Source organism: Cynara cardunculus, assembly GCF_001531365.2.
Source record: "Cynara cardunculus var. scolymus isolate 2C chromosome LG 8, CcrdV1, whole genome shotgun sequence".
Taxonomy (NCBI): Eukaryota; Viridiplantae; Streptophyta; class Magnoliopsida; order Asterales; family Asteraceae; genus Cynara; species Cynara cardunculus.
This window is the reverse complement of record NC_037535.1, coordinates 15,567,149-15,578,863: the sequence shown is the minus strand read 5'-3', so window position 1 is coordinate 15,578,863 and position 11,715 is coordinate 15,567,149. Positions and strand designations below refer to the sequence as shown.

At 35.6% G+C, this 11,715-nt stretch overlaps 1 protein-coding gene across 1 annotated transcript; it reads right to left on the bottom strand.

Annotated features, from left to right (window-relative positions):
- Nucleotides 1-1,339: 1,339 nt before the first annotated feature.
- Nucleotides 1,340-8,431, bottom strand: LOC112516677 (long chain acyl-CoA synthetase 6, peroxisomal-like). The gene is made up of 23 exons (XM_025123865.1): nt 8,269-8,431; nt 7,730-7,790; nt 7,366-7,443; nt 6,984-7,055; nt 6,830-6,911; nt 6,396-6,501; nt 6,237-6,313; nt 6,076-6,120; nt 5,886-5,972; nt 5,355-5,444; nt 5,168-5,247; nt 4,987-5,080; nt 4,790-4,878; nt 4,629-4,717; nt 4,232-4,361; nt 4,035-4,153; nt 3,815-3,938; nt 3,364-3,450; nt 3,179-3,282; nt 3,010-3,095; nt 2,697-2,783; nt 1,728-1,814; nt 1,340-1,596 (listed from the first exon to the last, which is right to left on the bottom strand). The coding sequence occupies exons 1-23, from the start codon at nt 8,378-8,380 to the stop codon at nt 1,498-1,500; spliced, it is 2,085 nt and encodes a 694-aa protein (XP_024979633.1). The 5' UTR covers nt 8,381-8,431; the 3' UTR covers nt 1,340-1,497.
- Nucleotides 8,432-11,715: the final 3,284 nt, after the last annotated feature.

Sequence of the window (11,715 nt, the reverse complement as noted above, 5' to 3'; positions counted from 1 at the left end):
ATGCGGTGGTGCTCTTTTGTATTACTGTTTTTAGAAGGCCGGTGGAGATTGTGCCATATATCCATTGGAGAACTATGGCATCAAGACGTTCCCACGAGTCGGCAGGAGGGGAAGCCGATTGCTTTTCCTTATCGGTGGGCGAGGCAGCAGTGGGTGAGGGACGACGAGGCTCAAGGTGGTCAGCCACAAGAAACGCCGTACAATGGATTCGAAATAGTTCCGACCATGTGTTATAATCGGCGGCTTCATTGTCTAAGGTGATAGGGACGAAGGTTCGGATGTTGGAAACTGCGACAACAGGGTGAAACTTGTGATCGGCCATTGAAAGGAAGGTTCGAAGGTGGTGGCTGACAAAGAAGAAGAGGCGGCGGCAAGGGTTTCGAGGTGGCATGAGGTTTTCGAAAAAAAATGGGAGAGATAGGTAGGAGGATCTTTAGCTCTGATACCATGTAGAATTATGATAATCCCCTTGCTTCTCTCATTCACAATAATCAATATATAATTATACAAAGAGATCTCCTATTTTTGGAGATAATTGATACAATAAACACTAATTACAATACTATAAATACGGGCATAATTAGAGGCGTCTAATACCCACACGCACCATCAATTGTGATAACACGGGTGCTACCTATCTCTGCGCTAATCCAGTTTATCATTCGCGTATGAAGCATGTCGCCTTGGACTATCATTTTGTTCGGGAGCAAGTTTCAGCTGGTATTCTAAAGGTTCGACACATCAATACACTCGACCAACCTGCTGATGTTCTCACCAAAACGTTGGGTCGAGTATCATTTTTGAAATTCCAATCCAAGATTGGAGTCTCCGACGGATCCTCCATCTTGCGGGGGCGTATCAAGGATATATGTTGACTACGCATAACTATAGGAATCAATATCTTTTATTTATGTCCTAAATGTATTCCTTGTATTTCTCTTTAATTTGTACACCTTCTGTTGTAAAACGTCTTGTATATATCCTTGTAAACCTCTTTATGATATATAAAAATTCATACCTTCATACAATCCACCGGTAAGCACAATCAGTTGGCACATTTTCTCCGGTCCTGACATTCGTAGGTGATGGCTTTTCCGGACAGATTTTTCAGTCGGTGAAGCCCCTTTATTTTGTAGTGATAACAACCTTCTTCTTTTGATACAAACAAGCATTCCAATATTTGAAAGCAACTTAACTTATTATCTTGTGTTGATATTGTTTTTTTGATAGGGAAGGGGGAGACCCTTCCAGATCAAGGCAAAACACTAAACGCTAAAAGCAGACAATGAAGCGTTGATATTGTTTTCTACTGCGCATTAAGTGGCGATCATAAATTTAAGTTTAGCCACATAACCTTTCTATTTGTGATTGACATAAAATATCCATTTGGAATACATTTTTCAATAATTTGAATGAACCACATATGATTCTAATACAAAATGAATGTGGAACAACCCTTACAACAATGCAATGCAATGCCATGCCTCTTTTTTCACTTCACATAATTCTTTCCCCTGAAAGCTTAGATGATGACACCTCTTCATACATATCAGCTATTGCCTTTGCAAAGTATGCTTTTGCTTGTGGCCTCTTAACCTGCAACCCAACAATTAATGCAAATTATCTTCAACTTCACTTTGAGAAAAACACACACACACACACACACATCAATCAAGCTTTCGGTCCAGTCGAGTTTCATTGGTGGCTAATTTTCAGACTAAAGTTACCTTAAATGTTGGAGTGAGCAAACCATTCTCCATGGTGAATGGCTCAGCTACCAAAGTGATGGATCGTGCAAACTCGAAACCTCTCAGCTGCATGGCGATAACATTGTTTATGAAATCAAGCATGGATGACGAATTATTCATAAACAAAGAATAACTTACAGAAACACCATCTACTTGTTAACACGCACATATCGACTTCACAAAAACAGTCGCTCTACTCTTTGAGATAAATATTAGGTTTGCATACATCATACCCCCCAACCCCACCTAGAGGTGGATATAATGGGCTTGTTTAGTTCGGGTTGATTTTATCCCGTTTTATTTAACCAACTTCACATGCCTCCTTGTTCCTCTCTTTACTAAGTGCCCACATTTTTATTTTTGTTTCTCCCTAATAAGTGTCAACTTTCAAAAGCAATTGCCTACTTTCCAGTTCTACTCTTAGTAACGAGATAGAAAAATTCATTGCCCCTCTCTTATTAAGGGTATTCCACAATTGTGACGACTCTAGGCTTTCTTATAACTTGGATATGCTATTTTGGGGTCAATCTATTAGGAATAGGGCTACATAGTTATGGTTCATTTACGTTACCCTCTAGTTAAATTCAAGAAAAAGTTCTTATGAATACAGAGTGGAATACGGTAAATTGTCATTTAATTCACACTGAAACTACAATAATCACACATTTCTAAAATTGTATGCAGTTTCCATTGTGGACATTTATTTTGGGACAGAGGGAATATGAAAACTGTATGGGTTTCTTTTAGGATCTCAAAAATCAGCAAAGAAAAGACCCGTATTGCCAATGAGGGCTAGAAGCTTTTGGAACCCTTACGGGCGTAAACTTTATGATATCATGAAGAAAAAAAGGGGAACCCGATTCCTCAATCTCTTCAAGTAACAATTGCTAGAATCTAAAAGAAAATTTCAAACAATCCCAGAAAGAAATACGAAAGAAAGGGCGTTACCTGAGCTTCTTTTCCAATGGCATCCATGTCAGCCAGGACAGCCGTCCTTGCCCTTGGGTCATTGCACAATTGTTCTAAACTTTCAAACTACATCACAAGTTATAGAATAACAGTTGATTCAAATTCGACATGTTGACAATGAAATTCGGCTAGTAAAGAAAATGGTAAAAATTTGAACAAGTAGTTCCAATACTATTATGGATCAGTGTCGATTCTGTATCTGATTGAAACATAAATTTCTAATTTTAGCAACGTCCATCGTGATGAAAACAATAACTAAATATCAGGATATGTATTAACGGAAGCGTGTCACCTTTATTCCTTCCTTAGCAGCAGAAGCTTTGAGCATATCAGGGTCGACACAGACAATAGCAACTAAACAAGAGTTGAAGCTGTCACCTATTTGCAACAAAAAAGGAACCATTAATTAACAAAGAGAGTTCCGAATCGAGAACAAGTCAGTAATGAAAACTTGTCCGTACCATAAACAAAGCACTGTGCGACAAATTTGGACTTGGCATATACATTCTCAATTTTCTCAGGAGCTATGTACTCCCCTTGCGCCAATTTGAAAATATTCTTTTTCCTGACACCACACACAAAAGATATATAAGATTACCCTCCAGTTTTAAGAACTTAATACTTATGTTATGTTCCTAAATCTTACCTATCAATTATCTTTAAGCGGCCACCAGATGACCACAACCCAATGTCTCCGGTATGAAGCCATCCTTCTTCATCGATTACTTCTCTCCTGAAAAAGTTGCTTAGATGTAAATTAAAAATAAATAACTCAAAACTCGGGCACACACACACACACACACATATATATATATATACACACATAAGGTTAGGTTCAGGTGAAAACCATAAAAAGATGAAAAACTAAGGAACACCCTGGTTTACTGTTCACTTGGACAGTATGCATATGTGCATACAGGTAATTTTAAGCAATTTGTCAAGAAACAGCTTCAATTACCAATATGACATGTGCATACTGTCCAGATGAACGGTTATCACAGAGTTCCTCAGTTTTTCCCCTGAATCTCCCTCTATATATATATATATATATATACACACACACAATCAAGAGGCAGAAGAAAAGGCTTATACTATACGTTTGCACTTCATCTTTGTAGTAGCCTTGGAACACAATCGGTCCCCTCACACAAATCTCACCACGAGGGTATGGTTGATCATCGGACGTATAGTTCATTTCAGGAACATCCACAAGCTTTACTTCTGAAAAACGCAACTATTTATCATTTCATTTCATAATTCAAACAAGAGAGCAAAGTACGTTTCTAGTGTAATATTTATTTTATATAAAAAACTGACCACAGGCAGGATTAGGAGCGCCTACGTGACCCGAGACGATATCTTTCTCGTGCATATAAGTTATGGCACAAGAACTCTCGGTCATTCCATAGCCCTCGATTACAGGACAACCAAAGCACCTGAAACATTGTTAATTACCCATAAAAACAACAGCTAGCTAACCACAACTACCGTTAACTTTTTTAACTACTACTTACACTCTAAGAAAATCCATGACATCAGGAGACAATGGTGAGGCACCAGAAAACATAAAACGAACCCGTCCACCAAGCTTGTCTTTTATTTTGTTAAATACTAATCTGTCCCACATAGGAGAAGCATTCTTTCCTGAAAGATAATTACAAAATTCAACGACTAAAATCATTGACATATTAAAAGATTATGTAATAAGCCAACTTTTTTTTTTATTCAAAAGCTACGAATTTCAGAGAAGCTACAAAATCTCAACAGGTATGCAGCAGCAGTAAGATGAACTAGAGGATAAAACTTCTCATTGATCAGTGGTTATAGTAGACTTGCAAAATCCTCGAAGAACCATCTATCAGTTGTAACGTCACGTGCTTTATATATGCAATAGAGAAAATCATATGTTACCTGTAAGTAATGCTTGCTTCTTCGCATTATATGCAACATTAAACACCCTTTCCCTCAAACCACCAGTTGTCTTAACTGCATTTATAATGCTGCAATAACCAACACCTGATTAAGCATTCAATAAGCCATATATTGATTGATTGTAGAATAAAGCACCCTACCCATCATATACTCTGTTATATAATCGTGGAACACTGCAGAACACGGTAGGTTTTAACTCAGCCATGTCATCCAATAGTTTCAAGTTGTCCTACATGAATGAATATAGTGTAAGGCTAAGAGGACATCCATTAAGCCAGAATTTTAATAGAATAGAATTTATCATGGAAAGAAGAGAAGATAAATTTGAGTTTCATACTCCCTGATAAAATCCAGCTGAGCCGCCATAGTATGCCAAAAGGAGCACGTTGGACCGTTCATATATGTGGGCCAAAGGAAGATAAGATATATAACTGTGGAGTAAGTATGAGCAGTATCAGTTCACAAATGAATTCAATACAACAAAATAGTATTTCCAATATGAGACCACTAATACTTACACATCCGATGGATAAAATTTGATTCCAGTAGTTCCGCCAGCAGTATTTGCAATCATGTTTCCATGGGAAAGTACAACCCCCTTACCATGTAGGAAAACGAAAAAAGACCCACTTACAGTAACAACAGAAGAAGTTGTACTTCAGCAGACTTGAAAGAAATAGCATAAAATGGATAAGAAATAGAAACCTTTGGTGTCCCGGTTGTACCACTTGTATAGCATATTGTAGCAACATCATCCGGTTTTGGTGGACGAAAAGGATGACGGTCATTACTTCCCTGAAAAAGCACAAATCCAGTTGACGGATAAATCATTATATTTTAGGATAATTACTGTTATTATTGTTGGGATAAGCATCTATCTTTTTCTTAGAATAACTACGCAATGCCAAGATAAATAATTATTCGTAGGTTAGTCAGCCGACAAGTTCTTGTTTAGAAAATGAACTTGAAAACAAGATTAAAACTGTTAGTGGGTAAATGGGTCATTTAGTTAAATAAGTTTTGAATTAGGAGAATGACCATTTAAATTATTGTTTTTAGCTCAATAACTTGCAAATGACCTGTTTCTGGTGTAAAATCTTAAAAAAAGACTAGAATGGTATAAGTGACTTCCATAGAAGGTCACATAACAAAATAGCCCATGGGGAATTCAAATTTCACAAGATTCTAACTTCAACACAGCAAAAGTATTATTCACTAAACGTTGTTGAAGTTTACCTGAGTAATTAATTTCGAGAATGATACAACCTTAACCCCTGTTGTTGATGGAAGTGATGGCATTAGTTCATCCAAGCCTCCAACCACCTATGATACCAATAGTTATGAGTGCTTCAAGTTTTAAGAATCAACTAAGCTTCTTAGTTTGATCGATAAGAAAGGAAAGGAAAGGAATGATTAACCATTATACCACTATCAAACGCACAGAGGGAATCTCGGACAAGAAGCTCATTAACTGAAATGTCAAAGTGATATGACTTAAGAAGAAGAATTCTTATGAGTGGAATTGAGTTGAGACAAAAATAAGATCCATCAAACTCGAGCCACTAACAAAGAAAGCATTTAACTTACTACATGCAACGTCTCTGGCACACAAAATATGGCTTGTGCAGAAGAGTGATTCACAATATACTTGACAGCATCCGGGCCTGCAAGATTAGGCATGTTTTAACACATCTGCAACATACAGAAAGACATACCAAAATCTTGACAAAATAATGGGCAACAAACCAAGGGTATCATATAAAGGGACGGATATGTATGAATATGCAGAGCAAGCATGATCAACAATTATCCACTCGGGTCGGTTGATAAAATATAGTCCAATGGATGATCCCTGTTGCAATATCAACCAATCAAAAACTTATATAAGATACAATAGAGAAAGGTATAGACCAACTAGGACATAATCAAACCAAACCAAACAAGCCTGGTATAGCCCATCATGAGGTGGGTGGGGGGGAAGATGCACCATAATCTCTACCATAAGGAGTAGAGGGGCCGTTCCTTTTTTAAACAGTGTGTGAAAGGGAGAAAAACAGATATGTTAAAATTTGAAAAGCTAGAAAAGAATAAACTAGAAAGACACATATGCTAAACCAACTAGGATATAGTATAAAAGAACACATAATGTGAACAGATAAATTACTATAAAAGTGACATGCCTTTGGAATTCCATGGGCCACTAATCCAGAACCAATAGCTGACCGAGCGGTAGCTGCTTCCCCGTAAGTTGTCCACTTGTATCTGTAAATGAATGCAGAGAGATTAGGAAGTATTCAGACATAGGCTCAGAGATAAGACAACTATTTGACATACTCTCCAACAGTTCCATCTGCACGAATCCGTGTACCCAAATACTTGTAATCTCGGAAGGTTTCTGATGCATACCTATATTAAAATTTTAGTGGAAGCAAATTAGTGATGCTTTTTCAAAGACCTGCATACTACATATTTTAACATGGTATCAGAGCTGGGATACTAGCACCATGTAGGGACTCGAAACACTCTTTCACCTTCATTTGAGGGGCTGTGTTGGAGTCCCAAATCAGCTAGACGCATACCATCAAACTTGAATATTTATGTAGGAAACCCCTCTCTCTATATAAGGCTCTTTTAGAGAGACATCTAATGGAGTTTCACATATCTCACACTAACAATATATGTGAACAGTGCAGAAATAGATATCACAGATGCTCACACAAAATTATCATGCAAGGTACCAATGTCAGGATGATCAGGGAATCTACTGAGAAGCTTCAAAGGGGAGATAGTAGATCTGTCACCAAAAGATAGATGTGATATGATGTAATCGGGCAATATAATCTTCAATGATGAACTAAGCTAGTAAACCAAACCAAACCAGACCAAATGAACAAAGTGAATCCCACACGAAGTGGGGTCCGGGGAGGGTAAGATATACGCAGCCTTTCCTCTACCCCAAGGGGTAAAAAAGTTGTTTCGGTGAAGGACCCGACTTTTGCCAAAAGTACAACTTACAAAAATCAAGAAAAGAAGTTTTCAAAGCTTGAACAAAAACAAGAAAATGGATCAAGTAGTACTACCTGTGAACATTCCATTTCCCTGTCTGCAACTTCTCTGGAAGAACAACACTGTACCCTTGTTCTGCCAAAGCATAAGTATATGATATTGTATATATATGCATAAAGAATTTGTAACTCAATATTCAATTCAAACAAACATGAAGAAGATGAGATGTTTGCCTTTTTAAGTATCATATATTCTTCTCTTAAAACAAAGAACACAAGAAAGGTGTACATTGCTCTAACGAAATCAAATCAAATAGATATCCTGTAAACTTATAGTCCCTCAAATTAACCCCATTTGTAAAAGGTATCAAATTGTCATATCTTGCTTGCCAATTTTTTTTCCATTTAAACTAATTCTTTTCTGATTCTATCAAAAGTGAAGTGCATAACATGCATTTTCTCTAGGAATCTTAGACTTAATCTGCCATAAAAACTTCTCAAACCCACAACTCAGATTATTGGAAGCAAATTGCAAACCTAATCCAAAAAGGCATCCTAACAAAAGACCCACATTTAATCCTGAAAAACCAACTTAATGAATATGTATATCTTACCAGCAAAAAACTCCCCAGCTGTCTGGTTGAGTTGCAGCACCGGCATTGACTGAGGATCGGCGGTAACATGGTTTTGAATTGTTTGAAGCCGGCGGCTGTATTTAGACTCCATTGAGTTTTGTGAACTGAAGATCAGATTTTGAACACAATGTATAGCATATATTATATTGGGAAGGGGTGAAATATTCGTAAATTTGGGATGGAGTTGATATGGGGAATCAATAATTGGTGTAGATGATGCTGGTGTGCGTTGGGTTAATTAAGTACAGATTTCTCTAGTTTTTGTTCATCGTTAACGTGGTCTCTATTTTAATGTTCAATAAATGTGTGCCGGCGAGTATATATATATATATATATATATATAAAGAAAGAGAGTCAAAACCTCCTACCATGTCTAATGTTTTTTACGTTCAAAAAGCATGCTACTTTGTAAGTTGCAACTAATACGAATTTGTACCCATGTGACACTATGTTTGGCAAAATAAATGATATTAAACCAACTTTAGTTTTACTACATAATTAACCAAAACTTTTTATTAAAAGAATGAAACTAATTTTATTTTGATTCATATTTATGTTAAATTTCGGTTTTTGGTCACTAAAATAGGAACTTTGATTCATTATTCTATAAAATTAAGGTTTTGGTTTGTTTTTTTGTAAATAAAAGACGCCTTTCGAGTTTGATCTCGAAACTCTCCACTAGTCTCAGCTGCCGAGTGAGACAAAAAAAAATGTTCATCTAAGATGGTGTTTTTAAAGTGGGGTACCAAACGAGGTCGTTTAAAATTGTCCAACTACCAATAACAACAGATTTATTTTTGTTTTGATGCATTTTTATTTATTTATAGAGTAAACTACAATTTTGGTCCTTGTGGTCTACACAAATCTCTAAAAGTGGTCCTTGTGTTTCAATAATTACAATTATTGTCCTTACTCTTTACATTTTGTTTTGATAATTGTTCTTGATCGTTAACTCCGTCAAAAAACTCAGTTAAGTGAGAGGTACTTTCATCTTTGTACGTATGTTTTTGTCTTATTCTTGTTTTGTCTTTTTTTCCCTCTTACACTAGTCAACCCACCATACCCATCCAACCATCCTCCTTCTCTAAACTCCCCTCGCAGGCCACCAACCAACCCACCTGTAAGCATCTCCAACCTCCAAACCCCACCTTTACCCTCACGATGACCGACCCCACCTCCAGCCACCACCTTAACCGTGGCCGACCCCTATGTACCTTTGTCTTCGTCACCACCCCTTCCCACCTCCAGCCTCTCTGAAGGTTTTACTGTTTTACAACAGTGATAAATGAAAAAAGAAAATGAGATGGGGTGGTTCACAACGCTCAAAGGGTGGTGTAGTGTTTGATCATCGATGGAGGGTGTTGTCGGAGAAGACCACAGTGTGAGTGTGAGTGTGTGTGTGTGTGTGTATGTGTTTGGGACGGAGATTGAATGGGAGAGGTGGGATGGGGTGGTTCGTGGCACTCAAAGGGTGATGCAGTGATAATCGCGAGTGGAGGGTATTGTCCGAGAAGACCACAATGTGGGGGGGATGAAGATGGAAGGGGAGAGGTGAGATGGGGTGGTTCACGACGCTCAAAGGGTGGTGCAGTGGTTGATCGCCAATAGAGGGTGTTGTTGGAGATGGGGTCTTGGTCGACCTAATGGCATCTTGGTATTCAGATGCTATATACATATACATATACATATAAATATAATATCAATATCAATATAAATAAGAGTAAATTACAATTTGGTCCCTGTAATTTTTTTTTTTTTGTATAACTTATCTCTGTAAACGTAAAAACGCGAAAGTACCCCTCACTTAACTTGATTTTTTAATGAAGTTAAAGATTAGGGATGATTTTCAAATCAAAATGTAAACAGTAAGGACAATAAACGTAGTTATTGAAGTATAGGGACTACTTTTAAAAAATTGTGTAAACTATAGGGATCACAAATGTAATTTACTCTTTTTTATAAGACAAAATGAATGGATCTTGCCGGTTTCCCTTGTATGACTAGATTGTCAATAGTTTTAGATTTAGGTTGTTGTCTTTTCAAATAGATTTTATTTTAATTGACCCTACCGGCAAACATTAATTTGGAATATTTAAAGAAAATTATTAAATGTAGTTTTCTTATCTAACATTCAATTTTGAAGGATTTTTTTAAATTTGGAGAAGTGTTTTATTTTCTTTTTCATAAGTCTTCATGTTCTATATATTGGAAAGGTATTTTAGCATTTTTTTTTCTAGTAAATACAATATATATATATATATATATATATATTATAGGTGATTTTTAATTTTTTTATTCTTAATTATATCTCTTAATTTAACTTATTAAACTCTTTGATAATAGAATTATGGTTTAATAGGTAAAATTGAACTTAGAGTGATTAATTCTTGCATAAATTAGATAATCTATATCTATACTACCTTATAAATCAGATTTATCAAAAGTCTTAAAAACAATTTTTAATGCATAAAATACTATACATTTATTCACAAAGTCTTAAAAACAACTTATAATGCATTAAGTACTACTACTTTATGTCTTCAATATTAAAATCTCTTAACATACAATTAAAATAACATATAGTACAAGTTACCAATGCACATTATTACTTTTTCTTTTTATGTTCCCAAGATACTTTTGATATCTTTCATTCATGCCTTCACCTTCTCATACCTCTATGTCTTCTCCCCATTCCCCAAGGTGAGATTCAAAGTGATATTCACAATGAGTTATTAAAAGTTATCTCATTCATCTCTCATTCAATTGTTCTAGAACTCTCGGTCTCGCTCTCGATCTCTTGATTCTTTGATCTTCGTGTAAATCGAACATATTTTTGAAGTCGTTTAAATATGTTGGATTTTAAATATATTTGATTTTAAACTATCATACAATTTTTTTTCATTGATAGACTGTAATTAGAACCATAACTCTTATTTATTCAAATTGTATGAATATGTAAAAAGCAAGTGTAACTTATATCATCGTTAAATCTTCTCTAATAAAATCAGTGAAACTTCAAAATCATTAAAATTCACGGCTCTCGTCGTATTGCACGGGTGAAAAAGTTGAGGGTAACTATTATTAATGAGTGAAATTAATACTTATATTAAGTAATTTAGAAATTAAATGAAACAAATATAAGCATAAATACATGAATAATTAGATCAATTTAAAAAATATATATATATATATATATCTATAAATAATAAAAGGATAATAATATAATTAAAAGTAAAAGGACGGATGAAAGTTTTGAATAAAAGAATATACCAAAAGACCTTTATCTTGCATTGGTATGAGGCTTATTGTGTTGGTTGGATATGGACCAAAATATTATTCTACTATTCTTTGGGAATTGGGATTATCTAAATAATTATTGACTTCGATGAAATTGGCTTTTTTTTATAAAGAATTAAAAATTAAATA

Bases quoted from the DNA above. Each gene is read 5' to 3' on its own strand.
- LOC112516677 (XM_025123865.1), bottom strand. From the start codon at position 8,380: ATGGAGTCTAAATACAGCCGCCGGCTTCAAACAATTCAAAACCATGTT. The intron at 7,791-8,268 runs GTAAGATATACA...ATGCTTTGGCAG, and splicing joins AGCTGGGGAGTTTTTTGCTG to AACAAGGGTACAGTGTTGTT. The intron at 3,283-3,363 runs GTAAGATTTAGG...GTGTGGTGTCAG, and splicing joins CGCTTAAAGATAATTGATAG to GAAAAAGAATATTTTCAAAT.